This window comes from Vanessa cardui, chromosome 21, assembly GCF_905220365.1.
Source record: "Vanessa cardui chromosome 21, ilVanCard2.1, whole genome shotgun sequence".
NCBI classification, from domain to species: domain Eukaryota; kingdom Metazoa; phylum Arthropoda; class Insecta; order Lepidoptera; family Nymphalidae; genus Vanessa; species Vanessa cardui.
Genome location: NC_061143.1, coordinates 9,113,139 through 9,134,632, shown reverse-complemented (window position 1 = coordinate 9,134,632; position 21,494 = coordinate 9,113,139). Strand labels below are relative to the sequence as shown.

Sequence of the window (21,494 nt, the reverse complement as noted above, 5' to 3'; positions counted from 1 at the left end):
CGACATTGGCCTGAGAAATGCTGGGAAATACGAGTAATGTATTTAAACATCCGACCATGAATTTGATCTCGGATTAAGTGGAACCGTAACCGAAATTGTTTATGTTATTATATATGACGAGTGAAAATTTCTAGAAAATAATTTAGGAAATAAAAATATATTCGTCCGCTTTTTTTTTCAAAGATAAACACGATAAGTATATTAATTTAGTTTATAAACGATTTTGCCGCGAATATGATGAGCGAAGGTGACTTACGTCTATCATTGCAGCGATTGAAGTTGCGGAAAGCACTGCATATTATTTATTTAACGATCTCTTAATATTATAAATCATAATTCAGCCTACGTATTTATGAAAATATCTGAGCCCAAATATACTTTTCTATAAATAACGTACACTTAAAATCGATCTTAAAATTAATATATAAATAAAAAAAACACTCACGTTATGCTGATGCAGGGTCAAGATCACGTTGTCGAAAGTCGAAGAGTTTGACAGCGCCTCAGAACTGCCCCGAAGAAGTTCGGCCAACAAATCCGTGCCCGGTTTAACGCCTGCTAGTTTTGAAGGCGAAGATGTGGCCCTAACATGCGTAGGCCCCTTTGTTCTCGTACCGGTAGGTACAGCACCAGCGCTAATTTTTCGACATGGTACAGTTGCATCCGAGAAACTTCTACGACCCACTTCAACAGATCGACTTGAAGGAGCCTCTAAATTCTTTCCAAAGGGACCTCTTGTGAATTGATGTCGTTTTACTTCAACATCTGAAGTGTCTGAAGGACTAAAAGGAGAAGGCGATGCAGTTCTGTCTCGAGAACAAGAATCGCTCTCTGCTTCAGATGGGGAGTCTCCACGCGAAGTAACTCCGTATTTCCGTCTCACTCGAAAAGTATCCTCGTCTCTTTCATCAGAGCTCTGTTGAGAAAACCGAGCACGCCTCGCCCTTAGTTCTTCTGATTTTGGCCACATAGGTGTAGATCCTTCACTTGGACTCGGCGGTCCATTTGCACATGAATCGTCGGATTTTTCTCCGAGTAGTGAAGATGTTCTAGCCTCTGCTGATAAACGCATGTCTGAAAGAGAAACGTCACTGCTTTCACGTTTACATCCGTTTACAGAAGATGGAGGATCTTCTTCACCACCATCATCACTTGCAGTGGTAATATAGATTCCCTTCCTTCTTTTAGTTTTGTCTAGAGGCCTACGTCTCTCTCGCGCACCTATCGGCGCCGCTGTGCATGGATTTTGTACAGCAGCTAATAAATTTGCAACCTGTTCACTGGTTATTGTTTCGTCTTCTTTGTCTCGATCCAAAGAACCATCCGATGCACCATCTGAACGCTGAGCTTCCTCCGATGGCAATTCCTTTGACCACTGTTTCACTATACACTCATATACAGGTACAGGTATCGGTACCGAATTATCAATTTCACTAGCTGATTCTTTACGATGAGGAATATTAACACATTCACAGTCCACGTTCGCACAAACGTTGCCTGGAGGAGCAGGAAGAGGTGGGAACGCAAAAGGTTGGGTGGGTTCAAGGGGTGACGTGCCTTCACTATGCGCCTGCGCACTATCAGCTTGCGAACCGTCACTTTCTTCACGTAATTCGTGTAAAACACGTGGGGTCATTAACACCGGTAGGCTACCACCGGCATCGGCCGGTCCCTCCTCCCGCACTGGAGGTACGCGACGCGGCAGCGGATGCGTTAGCGATCGAGCACCAAGCTGCTTATGAAGTGCATCCGGCGGTGCAGAACGTGGAGCTGGCGATGCGTGCACAATCAATCCTTCATCCGAACCGACCGCAGAATCTACTGACGCTACCGACCCGCCTTCTGTCACATTTTCCTCAGTGACACTCGTAGTCTCATCACGACCGGAAACAGATTCGTTTTCTTCTTTTCGTTTGGTACGCTTTCCAAAATCGAAAATGGATGGTTGCTTCCCCCGATAATACTTATCCTGCGCAAAGTCACCTTGCGAAAAAGACGCACTGCGATACGGTATAGTCTTTTGCGCATAAGATCCGACAATTGAACGTGGCTCTACGCGAACTAAGGTAATTTTATCAGTGTCAAAGTCATCATAACGATCAACAGATACGCCACGGGATGGGCTGTGGCGATGCCGTGACCGCGGAGGTGGTACAGGTGGCAACACGGGCGCTGAATGAGGCGGCGGTGGTGGCGGCGGCGGTGGCGGTGGCGGTGGGGTGGGAGTAGTGTGTGAGCGCGGCAACAGGCGCTCGGTGAGGTCTCTCAAGCGCTGGTGGCGCGAGGGCCGCTCGTCGCGCGCGCCGCGGCCCAGGCGGCGCTGGAAGCGCTCCAGCGTGCGGCGGTCCGGCTTGGCGCGTCCGAGGCACGCCGCCACCGCCTCCTCGGAACAGCAGCGGCAAGGGCAGGCTCGCGGTGGCGGGGCGCGGCGAACGGTGTAACGCACCGCGCCCAGCGTCACGTACGGCGACCTGCGCACACGGCGATATTTTTAGCGTAACGTGTAACCCGCCGAGCGGTTGGGCGGCGAGTGCGACGGATTTAGAGCGGGCCAGCTTCCCCCGCAACTCGCCGCTGAATTCCGGGAGGATTCCCCGCGACCCACTCCGACGAAGAGTTATATCGGAGCAGATGATTCGAATCTGCGCTTTTCTTTGAAGAGCCATTATGGACGTTAGACGGAAAGACATAGATATAAGTGAACTTGAAATTATGAAGTAGGATGCTACGGATACTATCAGGAATGAATGCCCAAGAATTGAATTTGCGAGGTATTTGCGAGAAGACAGCAGGTGGCAGACAGACAGACGGAAGACGCCTCGTGTATAAATAGGCGGACGTTGGCAATTCGGCGATACGCGACCTCGTAACAATGTTTACATGTCGTATCTTTTTGCAGAGGACTAATTTATGTTATTATATTTATTGAATTCCTTGAAACACAATTGGAGCTGAGAGGAAAGGCAAATTGTACTTAATGAGTGAGCAAATAGAGGAGACGTGAATACACCTCCACGCTGCCTACACGTAAAATATCTTTATTGATGTATTTATACTTAATGCACTGACTCAGACATGCTGCTATTTAGCTGACTTTCCGACGTCTTATATGTCTACGGGCAAATAAAAATGTTTCATTTTATTTATTTTATGTTTACTCACGCGTCTCGCAAAGATTTCAGTCTCATTGAATTACATAAACAATTTATAAATATTTATCGAAACATAGTTACAACTAGAAAAACCGTTGTTTAAAAATAATAAATATTCAAAAAGATAAGGTCACACTCTCGCTAAATCAATGTTGTAAGTATGACCTTGCATTAATTAAAGAAAATAAGAGAAAATCGGTAAATACAGGGGACCTGGAGAAGTCGCGTCGTCTTCGGACGCCATCTTGGGGGGAACGCGGGCGCGCGGTCGCCATTGATCACGTGACACCGCGCATAATGCGCGCACCTACACGGTCATCTGAAACAACAATAATATAAGTTATAGCGGAAAATTACATTATAACTTTTTATAAAGGCTTAAAGGTTATTTGTTTTGATAAATATCGATTGATATGAGCCGTTTTCGAATTAGATTAAATTAACCGACAAAATAAATATTTTAATAGAATGAAATTGTACCAAATTAGAAAATTTTACTGGGATGAATAAATATTCTAAAAATGATTCATGGGATAAGATGGAATTACATTAAAACTTGCAATAAAAGATCAGAAAAACCATTTATTTTTAAATCATCCAAGCAAAACAGTCAAAACCATTATATTTACAAAAGCATTATAAAAACCAGAAATGAACCGGAAATATATTTACAATCATAATTTAAAATCATAATTATATTACAACCAAGAATCACATATCACAAAGATTGCGCGAATCCTTTGATGTCCCGCAACAATGCCGCCCGCGGGACATTAAATGGGACAATAAAGCAGGACTTTTTTCTTTCATTCATTAATTGCTACATATACTTAAAAGGATCGGTTACCGAAATTTTCGTACCCAATGTTACTTGTTACAACCAAGCCAAACCAACACCACCAATGTTTATCCAACCATTGGGCTAAGATGATTACAAATAGCTCTATCAAAAAAACTATCTACAAACAGCTGGTTAAAAAATGGCTGGCTGGTAAAATGGCTCAGCCCTTCTGTAAAACTGTAATAAACATACCCTTATACAATAGCATTACTATGAACATGGTAATACATTTTGGAATGTAAACAATAAGGTAGTATTGAGTGTGGATTCAGTGCAACCTTTTTATATCATAATATTAGCGACCCGACTCGACGGGTGCAATACTGGTACTAAACATACTACAGAATGTTTCTTGTTTCTTTACTATATTGTCCATGTATTATCAAAAACCTTCCTCTCGAATCACTCTATCTATAAAAAAAAGGCTTCAAATTCCGTTGCGTATTTTAAAGATCTAAGCATACATAGGGACAGACAGCGGTAAGTATTTTTTTAAACATACATATGTACGTAAGGCTGATGAAAACAAAATCTCATTAAATGTCAATAATGAGAACAAAAGGAAAAAAGCGTATGCTAGTAATTTTTTTTAACACGCATTCATCTCTTCATTCACTCTGTGTTATGGTTTATGGTCTTTACTTGTACATAAAAATAATTATTTTTATATGAACTCTAATTCTATAAACAGTTGTGTAGTTCCGGCCTTATTGTTACATTTGGTAAATTTGTCAGTAGTAGTAAAAATGCAGGTTTTTCTCTCGATGTTTTCCTTCTCAAATTTATGTGTAATTTTAATTAAGTAATACATTAAATTACTTGAATTAAGCTCCTAGTAATATGGTACTGTCTTAAAATATTTATTGGTGTATTAAAGTAATATTATATATTCATATTTATTTGTATATGTATTAAATGTAAATATTAGTGTGTAAATATTTGTATGTAGGTCGCACCGCCTACGTTTTTAAAAATCTCTCTCAGATTAGGTTGTCTGGAAGAAATGGCTAATTAGGCATTAGTCTGCCCGTTATACGTCAAATATTTTTATTTTTAATTTTGTCTTTTTAGTATAAAATTTCTGTACATTATGTATATGTACAATAAAGTATATTATAGCATATACAAATGGATATATTTATAATATAAGCTTATACAAAACAAGTGAATATAAGTAAAATTTTTATCAATTCAATTAAACCCTCAGCATTAAAGCCATTAGTCCTTTTTTTAGTCAATTCGATTAATATTTGATTTTGTTCAAATAGTAAACTATATTAAAAACAGTTTATTTTATATCCCTTAACTGTTGTTACAGCTATGTTATTATTAAAAAAAAGTGTTTTAATATGTACAGAAGTGTATAGTTCGATACATTATTATTAATGCTAGAAGATATTTTTGCTATAAAAAACGGTATAAATGATTGATTTTGCTTTACGTAAAAAAAATACTTGTGGCGACATCTGTAGGAATGCAATGGAAACTTGCTGCGTTTTTCGTAAACTTTGGGCGGGCGGGAAAGCCCGAAAGTTAGATTATTACACGCTAGATGTCGTTTTATGGAGTTCAGAAAATTCAAATACAAATGTTATAAAGAAAAAAATCGATCTTATTGTTCGTGTTATTCGAAATTTGAATAAAGAACACGATTGACATCGCATAAATATAAATAATAATGGATATTTCGATTCCCTTGACGAATTAGTTCGCGGTAGAGACTACACGTACTTAAAACTAGACTACTAAATTTAAAAGTCACTATTATGTGCTGTATGAAAACGGACAATATTGATCTAAGTCATGTTCAGAATAAGAACCCAGAAATCACAATCAACTTAGTCGAACTGAGAAGTATGTACGTATCACACAGATTCTTGGCTGCGATAAATCTCTCAAGTGATATTACTTCGAAAAATAAACCCTTTATCAGTATTAATGTATAGTTTTTTAGAGGCGGAAAAAAACACTCTCACTTACAATTTATATTACCATTTCAGATTGGAGAATTAACAATAATCTTACGTGAAACGCATTCACCGACCAATAAAATGTATTCGAAATATATTGTTTTAAAATCGTATGTGCCTTATACAGATTGGGAGTGATTTATTCGATCTTTTAAATCGACATGAACATTTGTGTTGCTTTTTAAATTTCGAATCATATATTATTTTAAGATATAAAACTTTTTATGACTATTAATTCGGTGTTAAGCGAACACGTTAAAAAGTCAAGTCGATTATGTTTTAAATATGATATGTTTTAAATAAAATAAATACATCGTATTTTTTTGTACAAACTATATTTAATGTAATTATTTATTATTTATTTCTTATTTCAAAATTTAAAAGCTGAATTTCTATTAAACTTTCTTATTTTTTTATGATTTTTTTATTTGACACTGATATTATAATTATAATATTTAAAAGGTGAAATTTAAAGCTACATAATATTAAACTCTTTACGACTATTAATTTTATATTAAGCAAAAACTATGCACGATCATTTTTATGCATTATAAAATTATGAATATGTTGAGTCATTAACTTAGAAAATATCTTAGGCTGCAATCGGGGAGTAAATGAAATTCTTATAACACGCGAACGTATTCTAAATGGCCAGCAACTATCATTATTAATAATAATACTGATAAGAAATAAAAATATTTTCAAAGTTTTTAACGACAGAGATTTTACGTTTTTTTTTTAATATTATCAGTTATTACTTTAGTCTATAGTACTTTAAGATTTAAAAAAATACGAACCTCTATTCAAGGCTAATTTTGTAAGTAAGTTTGTTTGTATTTCAATATAGTTAATTTACATTTAAGATGCTAAAAAGCAAATTACGAAAAAATATTTCGTAGCACCATATCATTTTAATTTATCGCGTACTTAAGCCTCGTTGGAATCAATTATGTTTTAATTTTACAACGAGTGTTGCTTCGTAAGCGAACCAAGGGCAAGATGACAGTTCCGATTATATTCTGTCACCAAACTTCCGCACACTACAATAACGTGAATGTCAAATCTGTATGCACTACCGGAATTGGTGTTGGGTATTCCCATTAATGTTTTGATGAGATCATAAATTTATAATCAAGATAAACTTTTGAATTAAGCTTTAAATATACTTTTGAATAAATATATTATATCAGTTACATTACATTTTTCTATGATTAATTCTATTTCATTATTAACGTACGCTCTGCCGCGCGGCGTTGCCGTTTTTACAGGTTATTGAACTAATTTTGCAAATTGTGTTTTACGTTGATTTAAATTCCCTGTGAATTGTTATGGTCGAAAATGACACTTTTAATTATTCATCTATAAAGAAACAGCAGTCGTCGTTTCGTTAATTGTGATTACGTCGGCGCCGCTTTTTAAACGATTTTATGTAATATTTTTTTACGTTTATCTTGTTTTATTTCACACGATATTTTAATAATAATTTTATTCGTTGACATTTAATTATTTTTATGTGTTTTTCATTTAATATTATAATATATAGCGAAAGCAACTTAATTGCAACCTGGAATCTCATAAAACCTCTTTTTTTATTTTATCTCTGTTTACAGAAGGTGCAATCTGTTCTACTTCAAACAAACTTTTATTTTAATCATATATTGGGTAGTGTACTTCCGCCATAAAAGACACAATCGAAATTTAAATTTCCATAAAATTAAAGTCGTTTTTTTTTTTAATTTGTAACATTATATAAGATCGAATATAGAACGTCCTTGCGATGCGGTCGAAACTGCCGCAGACCACAGATTATGTAAACATATTTCACAAAACAGTGAAAAATGATAATATTTTGTCAAGATTTAGCAAAAAATAATGACGTTCAATTAAAAGCTTAATATTATAATAAAATAATACTTCTGTAAACATTTGGAAGGTTCAATGACCCTCAAATCAAATCTCATGTTGATTTCATATACGATCATAGTACGTATAGTTATTTTAACACATTATAATCGTTATAATATGAACTTAACTATGTATAAAACGGCCTAGGTACGTGAACAAAAAAATTCAATATATACATAACAATAATATTCTAATAAATTTATATAAATATTACTACTCGTATTAACAAAACAATATTTTTTATTTGTGCAAACCTGTTTGCTCAGTTAAGCGCAGTATTGCAAACGGATCTCAAAAAAGTACTAAAACAATTCTCTCATTTTTTCGTATTTTGGTGCAATCTATATTAACATTATAAATGTAAAAGTAACTTTGTTTGTCTATCTGTTGCTCTTTCACGACCACTCTCTGAACCGATTTTCATGAAATTTGGTATGAAGCAAATATAAACTCCAAAAAAGGACATAGGCTACTTTTTTGCCTAATATCTTAAACGGGAGTGAAGTCGCGGGCGTCTACTAGTAAGTAATATAACACAATAAACAAGTTGAGTCGATATAAATAAGTTTCGTACGCAATGACTTAACTGCGTGAGCTGAGTTGAGCAATGAAGTCGTCACGCGTCGCAGGGCTATTAGTCTAACAATAGCCAATACGTTTTGAAGGATTAGCCCTTTTCACTGACATGGCACTTCAAATGAAACTAACTCCCACTCGATAGTACTATACTGCAATGACTTATCACTATCACAACACATTATAAAACAAAGTCCCCAGGCCGCGTCCGTGTGTCTGTATGGTCGCGATAAACTCGAAAACTACTGAAAGAATTTGAATGCGGTTCTCGCTAATAAACAAAATGATTCATAAGGAAGGTTTACATTACATGTAGCTTTCATTTAAATATATTATTAATAAAACAAAGAAGAAGGGACGGGTCGTTAGTATTTTATATAGCAGTGCATGTAGCATGAAGGGATATTTGGAAATTTAATTACATGTACAGGCAAGGCACAATTCACAAAGTAACATATTTTCTATTAATTTCATATTTTAAATGATACAATTGATTGCGTCGATTTAAAAAAAAGGAAGTAATTTCAAACTTCATTAAAAATAAGTAAGTTTCAAAGGAGTCTTCGAGTGTTTCGTTAAATCACAAGTTTTCTTTGGTATAACAACGTCTTACAAAAATCTCAAATGCTTTAGACATGGACGTATCCTGCAATGTATCCAAACGTATGGTAATCCTAGCGAAATGTACTGTTTATGCTAAGAGTCGAGTTGTGCTTGTAACATTAGAACAGTTGTCAGCTGCGATACGTTCTAGTCTAGATTTCCTCGTAAAATAAACTTCTCGTATCATATATGTGACTATGTATATATATACCATGTTAACTGGACATTACTCGGTATAAATTATTTAAGCAAATTCGGAGCTGAAATGCTCGTGTGGTTAAATCACGTGATTGCTCAGCGAAGGTTGCAGGTTGCGTACCAGGTATATGAGGTTGTATGGGTGTTTGAATAATTGTTTAGTTCGTGTTCGGTGGGGAAGGAAAACTTTCTTAAAAAACATGCTAAAGATATTTAAAAATGTGGTATACTGGGTTTGTTATGATTTTAATTCTGTACTTTATTTTGTCAGTTGGAAACTATACTTAAATACAAAGGTCATTACTATTTTAGCTATTTTAGCTGTTTGAGGTTAAAAATATGCAGAATACAATATTTCTTTACAATTTGGGTACAATTTTTTATAATTAAAAAAAAATATCGTAAAACTTGTTCAAATATTAAAAAACCACGCGACATTGCATACAATTGATACTCGATTATTAAGCTTAATTATTTCACCACATTGCTTGAATTTGGGTTGGTGGACACAAATGTAGCAGAATTTGAAATTAGCCACATGCAGGTTTTCTCACCATGTTTTCCTTCACTGTTTAGCAGGAGATGAATTGAAAAAACAAATTAAGCACATGAAAATTCAGCTCTACTTTCCTGAGTTTATACTCGCTATCACCAGTTAAGATGCATGCACTCTAGCCACTAGGCATCTTGCCTCGATTATAAACACACCTTCTGTAAGTAATATAATTTTTTCTTATAATAATGTGACCAATTTGTTTCGAACACACTTTTGAAATTACACTCACAATCACAGTAAAGTAAGTTCATTCGGATTTAGTTTGAACTGTTAGAAAAGTACAAGATATTCTTTTTTTAAAAACTTCGTTTGAAAATAGGGGTGACTCACACGAGCATCTTGTTAATATACGCTGTGGTGTATTTTGATACAAGCCACTGATATGACGACATTCTTGAAACTATCTACATACTAAGATTATTAAACTGAAGCGTTTTAGAACGCAATATGTACTAAGGATAAGGTCAAGGTCAAATTTGATTGCCAAAAATCAAAATCAAAATAAACTTTATTCAAGCGGGCTTTTACAAGCACTTTTGAATCGTCATTTAACAATTAAGTGAAGCTACCACCAAGCCACGGTTCGGAAAGTAGATTCTACCGAGAAGAACCGGCAAGGAACTCAGTAGTAACTCTTTTTCAAAATTTAAAAAATAAAATTTTATATATGTATATAATGTATCCTGCCTGGAAGTTAACAGGTATTAATTCCACGCTTTTTTATCATGTACAAAATCTTGTATCGAATAATATACCTTTTTTTATTTATTAATATTATTAGAAAGAGACAGAGAGAAAGAAAAGAGAAGGACAAATCGTCTGGACGGGGTTAAAGCGCTTTATCCTAAGTTTATAGTTTACTATTGTAAGCAGGGTAAAATAAATTCGTTGCAATAATAAAATTGACTATCAATTTGAATTTCGAAACCTATAACAGGTTTGAGTTTAATTTAACCATAAACTACAAGCCATTTGGAGCCAAAATGATAAAACCTCTTTTAAATGTTTTTTTTTTTTTTAATATAAATTTGTATACATTATTTTCGTTATAACGTTTACGTTTTCATACTTTTTTTTCTTACACAGTTTTTCCGCTCTATAATTACTTTAATTATCTGCATAGTTACGGATAGAGCTCTTCAAAATGGGACTTTAACCGATACTTACGTGCAGCCAGTGGCGTAGCTATCGTAGGGCCAGGTGGTGCAGTGCACCAGGGCCCTGGAGTTCAGGGGGCCCTCTAAACTAAACCTTAAGCTTCTGAAGCTAGAAAATCATAACCCTGCGCACAAGATTTCTTATTTGGTATCTATAATTATAAAAGGTAATTATTAGATAAAGAGGGGGTAAGGGCCCAATTCTTTTTCTATGCACCGGGGCCCTTAGTCACCTAGCTACGCCACTGCGTGCAGCTATCATAATCGCTGAAACAAAAATACCTAACGCTATTAATATATAAAGATAATGGAAATTGGAAAACTAACGGTTAGTGAAGACATTATCCCTGAAATAACGTCTTCAGAACACCCACTACAAAGTGACAAAAGCAATAAAAAAATCAAAATAAAACCTCTGTGGGCGGAAACATCCATCAACACTTAGTCCCGGTAATAATTTTCACCAAACGTACTTTGAGAATGGACGTAGGTATAAAGCCAATATTTGCCAACGCGCCCGAGACCGTGTGGCTGGTCGTGACGTTTTAAAATAGAATAACGTGTTAATAAGGTGCATAACCTAATAAAAAACGAATATGTCAAAATAAGAATTGGCAGAACGCCACATATAAAAAAAGACGTATGTCACATCGTATACTGTGCATATATATTTTTGACGGTACAGATTAGTGTGACTTGATTATAAATTTCATATAAAAAACTGAACTTACGCTACAATTAACTTGAAAATGAATTAATTACTTTAGAGTTCGAATATTTATCTCTTTATCTAAGCAAAATTAAATAAAACAATTGAACATCTATAAATGGGTAAGTCTTGAGTTTCTAATCCGTAAGCTGACGTTAATTGCATTAAGTGACGATTCTCAAATTCGGAAAATTGTCATGTGAGTCAATGAATGTATTGCTTATGCCTTAAATTAATTAAGTAATTACTAATATTATAATATTTAACCCTTTTTTAAATTTTATCACTAGTGTCTGCAGTTGGGGACGACTATAGCCCAAGGGGTCAGGATCGACCTTGCTGCTTTTCATTGCTAGACGACCCGTAAGCCAATTGCTCTATTGACTCTTCATTGCGATTTAAGATTATTTCATAGTGAAATCAGTCTCGAAGTCTATCTTTCAAATATATATTTGTTTCCTCGAACAGATGAAATATCATCAATTTAACATTATAAGTAATAACAGCCTGTTAAAGCCTCACTATTGGGCACAGTCCCTTCTTCCTTTTGAGGAGATGGTTTCGAGGTTACTCATCCTCGCTACTCCAATGTGTTTAGCTGGATATGTGGAAGATTCATCACTAAAACGTGCACGTTACCACGTTACGTTACAACTTTTTTCTTCATTGCTAAACACGAGATGTGAATTGTAACAAAGTATGCATTAATTCAATGGTGCTTGTTCCAGGTTTGAACTTAGATTTAGCGGTTTGGATTCATGTATCCACTGGGCTTCTTCTTACAATATAAGTGTTTAAAATACGCCTATTGACGACAAGATAACCTTAAGGTTTAATTTCATAATTTATAACGTATTTTTTCTTATACTAATGGACAATTTCACTGTTACCGACTTTAGGTGACTGTACACCAGATGTTACCATATTTAATTTCAATTTATATTATCGTATATTGTTTATAAAAATAGAAATAAAGGAAGTTTTTTATAGCACGAAAATAGTATACTTTTTTGTGAAATCGCCAATGAGTCACTAATATATTGCCAAGAAAAAATCATCATGTGTTTGGTTGCTAGCCCCAAATTAGAGTATTAATTTTAATATTATCTTATCATACATGACATAATTATGTTCCAATTTAGGTTGAAAACTTTTTTATAACACAGGTATTAAAGGGACACATGATAGGTGTAAGTGGTCACACCTCAGTGATTGGCGAGATAAAGAAAAATACCCTTTTTACATTGCCAAAGCACCACCAACCTTGGGAACTGTTCTGTTAATTGTTATAGGTATCCTTTGAGCTTGTAGTTAATCTGGGTTACATCAAACTAATTACTATTGCTTGGTAGAAGAATATATGATAAGATCAACTTTACAAATAGCTTGCACAAAGCCCCTATATGGGCCACCTAATGGTAAGTGGTCACCATCACCCATAGACAATGATGCTGTAAGAAATATTAACTATTCCTTACATCATTAATGTGCCACCAACCTTAAGAACTAAGATATTATGTCCCTTGTGCCTGTAGTTACACTGGCTCACTCACCCTTCAAACCGGAACACAATAATACTGAGTACTGTTATATGGCGGTAGAAGAACTGATGAGTGGGTGGTACCTACCTAGACGGGCTTGCACAAAGCCCTGCCACCAAGAAATGTTGTGAAGTGTGCCAATATATTCCATCGAAAAATCGCCAAAACAACTATTGCATGGAAAATATTGACACGTAATTGGGACCATGTCATAAAGAATGCTTAAATGTAAAACGTTTGCCAAATGTTGATCTGTGATTGAATGTATGTATAGTACGACACAACTTAGATGTCGCATCGGCAAAATTCGTAAAACCGATCACTTACGAATTGAGTACCCTATCTCAAATTATCAATATTTATTTCTCACGCGAATATGATCTTTGCACAAACGTAATAACTTGTAATATCATATGACCTAATATATTCGTCAATTTGACGCGTCGATTTACATGCACTTGCTTTCTCTGACGCGTGAATCTATAGCGACGAATAACGTCGAATGGCGCGATAGGGAGCTATTTCTATTGGTTGTGTAAATCGGCAGTAATCGGTTTTATTTTCATTCCATTGCATTTTCCGATGCTACATCTAATTTGTGTCGTACTATACTAATTGCTCAATTTCGTTATTGGCACGTATGTTGAATATCGATCTGTCTTGGATAGCATACTTACATATACATATATATGGTATTAATTACAGTTCTATATGGGCACATTGTTGGACAAAACGGTGAGTTATATATATATATATATATATATATATATATATATATATATAAAGTCCATATTATTATTATATTAGTTTCCATCCTTAGCTAAAGGTTCACGTATGAACGTAGCCTGTATATGATAGAGTAATTAAGACAATATGATTCAGTAATGAAAGAATTACAAAAAAACAAATAATTATTATAGCATTTGTAATTTTAGTCAGACTAAGCTATGATTAGATTACTGTTTGACTGTGGAATATTGACGAAGTGGTACAAACCATGATGGGTTGCACAGACCCAACCATATCTATAGATGATTCTAGAATTCCTAAATTAGGAAATCTTTATTTCGTTAACAACGACGCTATTTACGCTATTTCCTCTAATCCCAATGTAAGTAACCAAAGCACTTGCGAATTACGGAAAATCAGAAGTAACGACGGTACCACAAACACCCAAGAACCAAGGCAACATAGAAAACTAATGAACTTTTTCTACATCCTCTTGGCCGGAAATCAAACCCGGGAGTGTCTTACCCATGATAACTCGGCCTCAGTGGTCGAGTAGTGTGTACACCGGCACGTATTTAAATATTTCTTTCATAGCTTTGAGAACTATTTTCGTACACACTCAAATTTTCCAATCAAAACAAAAACAATGTATCATTTATCTTAAAAATTATCGGCCATTGGTTTAGGATCAAGTGTTGAGATGTTAACACAATAACATTAAACAAGACTGCAGTTTCATAATAAACTTTTATGATCTCTAAGTCTTGGATAAAGTCGAGAGCAGTCTTTGCTCATTGAATAATATTTGATGATTGAAGTTATAAAAAAAAATCTTCGTGAATTCGAATCCAATATTAAATTGTCATTTATGATTTTAATGATAAAAAAAATAATGTCGTATTGGAACTTTATGTCTCAACGTATAGGTATGGGTAAAAAAATATATTACTTGACATGAAATAAAAATCATAATTATTTTCTCGTTTTGAAAATGGCGCCGGACAAACGGATAGATAAAAAAAAATGTCAAAATAGGACATACAGTACAGTACAGTATCAGCCTGTAAATTTCCCACTGCTGGGCTAAGGCCTCCTCTCCCATTAAGAAGAACCCGAAACACTTAAAAAAGAGCAATTATTTTGAAATCACAGACAGATAATTCAATTTAATTGTTTTTCTATCTAAATATAGATAAAAAGGGATCTTTAAAAATAATCTCTCGCATCATAGCTATTTACGGTATTCATATTAAAATATTCATTTTCTTAACTCTTCCTCAAAAGATTATTATATTTAACGCCCATTACTTTTCTCCTTATCTTTTTAATTAAGTGGTACTGGGATATGCTATTAGCCCAATTTGGTATAATATGGTATAATTAACCGAACTGCTTTTACTTATACGGTATAGAATAATTAATGAAAATTTATAAATATCAATGCACTTTATTTGTAGCGATTTCATTTTATTTATTGTCAGAAAATATTTATAAACGAAATGTCATTGTATTAATTATTATAATTGTAATGAATTTTAACGTTTCATTAAACAATAATTTTATTTGTTTATGATAAAATCGAAAGGTTATTCGGATAATGCATCCAAAACTTTTAAAAAATAAAGATTTCTATGGATGTGCTTTCGAGTTCTGAAATCTTCTAAAGACTTATTGGGTTACTTACTTTACTCTATATCTTTTTTTGCACACCCATTTAAGTTGGTACCAACCATCACCAGCTCATCACATATTTACCTGCAGACAGCAGTACTTAGTATGTAGTATTCCGGTTTGATAGGTGATAGGTGATGATGAGCATATCATACCAATATACAAATAACAACCAATGTCCAATTAATTTCCAACGTTGGTGTCGCATTAGCGATGTTATGGGTAGGGTTTCTAAAGCACCAATAATATGTTCGAGACCACTTACCATGCTGGCCAAATTTACCGACCACAACCGATACCATTTTAAAAATCGTTAATACAATTGAAGCGCTTTTTAAACGATTTAAATATTTCGTATCATTTATGTTAAAATGTCATCCAAAACCATTCAGCCGCTTAAAGCTGCTTAATTTACAAAAAACTACTTTCGCATTAACAATATTACGATTAAATAATTTAACAGTTTATTTCTTAGAAATACCACTAACCCTTTATAATAAAAATTCTTATTTCGTGAATCTGGTTAATTATTTATGCGAAATTAATTAGATACGACATTTGTCGGACAAATGGTAATTTATTAATTTTAATGAATAAATTTAACTTTCGGTAGGCCTTTTTAATGCTAATACTCGACGCCAGTAAGTGTTAGAAAACACATTGATTGTCACCGTCTGGATGTATTAAAATACTAATGAGTGTTTAATTTTTAATTTTGTTAAAATGGAAGTGTTAAAACACTGTCGAAACCGCCACGATTTTGTAAGTATGTTAAAGAATTTATTCACTACCACGCGGTCAAGATTTATACAGTAACTAGTTTTAGTTCATATTTGTCTATATTAAAGCATTTTATGTTGTTAATTCTTATGTCAATAAATGATTTTTACTTCATTTATTCATAAATAATCATATTTTTAGTATCGAACTGTATTGTTTCTATTAAAAAATTCAAAAACATAAATTTTGTAAAATTTAAAAATTACTTATATATATAATAAATATATGAAAACAACATAATAGGTTTGAGGATACAACCACATTAAAGCAAAGCGAATTACCGGAAGGGCTCAGATAATCCAGATTACATTTAGACCCTTGTACCATTTAGATATTTATTTCTCGAAAATAAAAGTGGTTAACAGTTGGTCACTAAATAAACGCACCTAGTAACGGATGAAGTTTGGTTAGTATCAAGTACAGCTGTCACACTAAGATAATAAAGTCGACTAGTTTTGTTTTAAGTTCTTTTGATCTAAAAATACTTAAAAGCCAGTATATTCAATTAATATGCCTTTTTAGACACGTGTATCGCACATATACATCTTGTATGAAACACTCTTGAAATGTACGAGAAATTCTAATTCAATTAATCGTAATGAGTCGAGATGGCCCAGTGGTTAGAACGCGTGCATCTTAACCGATGATTGTGGGTTGAAACCCAGGCAAGCACCGCTGATTCATGTGCTTAATTTGTCTTTATATTTCATCTCGTGCTCAGCGGTGAAGGAAAACATAATGAGGAAAACCTGAATGTGACAAATTTCATAGAAATTCTGCCACATGTATGTTCCACCAACCCGCATTGGAACAGTTTGGTGGAATATGTTCCAAACCTGCTCCTCAAAGGGAGGGAGAGGAGGCCTTTAGCCCAGCAGTGGGAATTCAAAGGCTGTTGTTGTTGTTGTAATCGTAAATTAGATTTTCTCTGCGTAACAAATGCGTTCTAAAATTACCCCGAAATGAATTTTATTTTCTTGGTATTACATTACACATGAAAAAATATATTGCACGCGAAGATTAAACAGCAGTCAGATACGGTCGAAACACGCATGCGTAAACGCATTATACCCAATTTATCATTAAAAGTTTTGAACTTTTTAAACCCACGGACGTATTAAAAGCAGATAATAATGTGCTGTCGCGAGAGATTTTATTATTGCAAATGAATAACATTAAATCTTCAGATCTGTCATCTGTCACTTGCATTTCGATTATAATCGATCGTCAATTGTATGGGAGGAGATCTTTTAAAGTTCACGCTTTTAAATCATGTGTAACCGTCGCCCTGTTCATGTTTAAGGTCGGCTTTTATTATTCATTCAAATATTTTTTATGCTTTTTGAAGGTTGGGTGAAATAAAATCGGTTTATTATGTCCTGCTGGTCTCACATAGCTGGGATGTCTGTCACTATTGCCTGGATTCCAATCACACTAATGAAAATTGAGCAAATATTGGGTCGGCATTAGAAATTCGCATCCCGAATTTGATGATAGTAGGGGTTGTTTCTTAAAGGGGTTGCTCCCCTCTCTCGAAATTTACCACTCCCAACCCGAGGAAATCCATAGTTTTTTTTTAATGCGCGTTTAAAGTTACGTGTAACGTATCGATATTTTACATTATAATTAACCTTAAATCATTATTTTTATGTTTATTAGGTTTTTTCTGTTTTATATTCCAACAAATACTACGTTAATTTATAGTAAAAAAAAAAACATGTAAAAATTTAATTTAATTTTGTAGTGAAGTGATTCTTTTATAAAGAAAATAATAATCACCCAGAAGATTTTACGAACATGATAATAGAATACATGTGGCGCCGCGACATATTAAAATATAAAAAAAGATCTATTTTTCTCATTATTAAATGTAGTCAAGTATATATACAGATAAATGGTTCGAATAAATTTCTAAAATATATCTATTATTGTTTCGCAGCGCCAGAAATCACATTGTATACCAATAATTGGAATTTTATATCTCTCACCTTCCAAAATTTAACTAACAGTACGAATTTTGATGATTTTAGTATTGAAATTCAAAAATTGAAAAAAAAAAACTATTGATTTCCGCGCGGGGGGAGTGGTGGTGTAGGTACTATATCACCCCCCCCTTGCCCCCCACCCCTTCTCCAACCTTAAATTCGGGATGCGAATTTCTAAAGCAATCCCCAAACATTTCTATCACAAAATGCTCAGCAGCAACCCGCAATTCAGAAGTTGACTGATTCTTATTTATTTTTTTTATGATATAGGTTGGCGGACGAGCATATGGGCAACCTGATGGAAAGTGGTCACCATCGCCCATAGACATTGACGCTGTAAGAATTATTAACTATTCCTTACATCGTCAATGTGCTACCAACCTTGGGAACTAAGATGTTATGTCCCTTGTGCCTGTAGTTACACTGGCTCACTCACCCTTCAGACCGGAACACAATAATACTGAGTACTGTTGTTTGCGGGTAGAATAACTGATGAGTGGGTTGTACCTACCCAGACGGGCTTGCACAAAGCCCTACCACCAATCTCGCTATCCTGTGTTTATCGTATTGATCTATAATTTGAACATGTTCAATAGTTAGACGTGCCTGTAGATAGCCAAAAAAAAGGATAACTACTGTCGTAGTTGTCTTACGCTCACAAGGTCCTTAAAGCTACATTAAGGTATTGATTTAAATCCTAGTCAGTCTCACGTATTATCGGATAGTCTTTTTCATCGAAATTTAGAGACTCGAATTTGACAGAGCACCTTTTTGTGCGCTGTTATAATATTTCCAAAACAAACGGCTACTTTCCGTTAAGCTTCAGTCAAAAAGAGATAGATATATGTACATTTAAAAAAGGAACTTAACCGCATCTAATTCGATAAATATACTCGGATTGCTCGAAATTATTCAGCTTTAAATGTCAGAATAAGATCAACCATAGATGAGTGTCAGTTTGACAACTAGTTTATTATATAACATATGGTAAAAAGAGATATCTTGCGAATCTTCTCATAATTTACGACATATTTTTTGCGGAATCCTAAAATACTTAAATCTAAACAATATTGAAAATTTTCTATACATTTATTTACAAATGTACAATGATTAATATGTTTATTCAATTTTCTACAATTTGGGTCCATCAGTCATGCGCGCGCGCACATATTGATTAACCTACATTTTATGAATCGAACTCGCTAATTCGAAAAGATTTAATAACAGTTACCGAATAAAATTATAATTAAGAAACATTTGTTAACTGACAAAGTGTCAATAGGCAAAATTAGTCACGATTTTTATTAAAGAGAGATATATATTTCATCTTTTGCTCTTCTATAGCTTTAGTTAGATCACACATCTAACCAGATGATTGCGGATTTAAACCTAGGCTACCTCTGAATTTTCATGTCATTAATTTGTATAATTTTCATACTATACTCGGTGGTGAAGGAAAACGTCGTGAGGAAACCTGCATGTGTCTAATTTCACATGTAACCACCAACCCTGAAGAAGCGTGAAATGAGTTCCAAACCATCTCCTCAAAGGAGTGAAAACCTTAGCTCAGCAGTGAGAAATTTACAAGCTGTTACTTTTTTTCTGTAATCTTATACGAGTAAGCCAGGTCATCAGCTTTTAACTAGACCAAAGATTAACAATATCTATTAAGCAATATATTTATGTAATCCGCATATTAATGACCTTAGAGATTGTAAGGTATTATCATAATTATCTTAATTGATATTGGAACGTAATTAATTAAAAAGATACCATTGATTTGAGAAACATTTACAAACAGAAAAATAGTCTTTGTGAATTGATTCGGATGTTGAATTTTCGTTTGAAACCCTTACAAATGAATAATCCTGACATACTAATATTATAAATGCGAAAGTTTGTGAGAATGGATGTACCTATGTATCTTAGTTACTCTTTCACGAAAAATCAACTGAACGGTTTTATATAAAATTATACAGTAATATAGGTTATACATCAGAATAACACATATGCTACAATTTATGATTTTAGGTAATTTGGACATAATATACATATCAAGTACCCGTGCAAAGCCGGGGCGGGTCGCTAGTATATCATATAGTTATAAATGATACGTTCAGTGTGTAACGTATGGAACGCGTTAAGGAGATAACTAGATCGAAAACTATTCATTGGAGATTCACTGTTTATCTTCAGGCGCCCTAATCATATAAGCTCGTTTGAATCAAATTATCAGTTTATCCGAACATAAGTGTGTACAGCTAAAATTTCCGATTTCTTATTCAAATTTCGAATCCGAGATTTATTTTCATACATACCTTGTTAGTGTTTTATGTCACTGTCAAATGAATATCTATTTTTTTTTAATTTCAGATTCGGTACGCCAATAAAATTTTACTTGTGTGTGTGTGTGTAATTACACTGGATCCGTCATCTATTACAGTGTTCCAATATGTTATTTTACATGTGTGGGTAACTTCATAGACTCACATATGCATGACAGTATTCCATGATGTTACTTTACGTGTGTGTGTTCTTACACTGACACCCACACCTATTAAAGTATTCAAAAATGCTTTTTACTTATGTGTAACTACAAAGTTCACGCATCCATTTCAGTATTCGACATGTTAGGTACTTTACTTGTGTGTGTTATTAATAATTTATTTTACTTATGTGTGTGTAACAACATAGGCTCACATATGCATTACAGTATTCCACGATGTTACTTTACTCGTGTGTGTTCTTACTCTGACTCTGTCACCTATGAAAGTGTTCAAAAAATGTATTTTACTTGTGTGTGTGTGTAACTATATATGCAGCCATTACAGTGTTCCAAGATGTTCAGTCCTTAATAACCTATTACAGTATTCCCGGTTTGATACCCGGAACACTATAATACAAGTACAGTACAAGTACTTACTGCTGTTTTGTAAATAAACTGGTGTGTGGATGGTGCTCACTCAGACGCCGGTATCCTTTGTTCCTTACCCTCGGTCATTTAATGAGAAACAGAATCAAACCTGGATTTCTAATCCAACCGATGGCAAGTACTTATTGTGTTTGATAGAACTTTATCCAAATAACATATATCGTTGCTTTGCTGTTACCGTTAATTGCT

The 21,494-nt window shown here is 34.2% G+C and overlaps 1 protein-coding gene across 3 annotated transcripts in view; it reads right to left on the bottom strand.

Annotated features, from left to right (window-relative positions):
• The window catches only part of LOC124538723 (rho guanine nucleotide exchange factor 17), a 139,670-nt gene that overhangs the window by 82,012 nt on the left and 36,164 nt on the right, over window positions 1–21,494 (bottom strand). For 2 of the 3 annotated variants that reach the window (XM_047115882.1, XM_047115883.1), the window contains exons 2-3: window positions 3,366–3,471; window positions 446–2,471 (exon numbers count right to left, since the gene is read on the bottom strand). In XM_047115882.1, the coding sequence (XP_046971838.1) occupies window positions 446–2,471; window positions 3,366–3,427 (2,088 nt within the window). In that variant the 5' untranslated portion in view covers window positions 3,428–3,471. Of the gene's footprint in view, window positions 1–445; window positions 2,472–3,358; window positions 3,472–21,494 lie in introns of all 3 variants that reach the window. The other variant, XM_047115884.1, reaches the window with a different exon arrangement.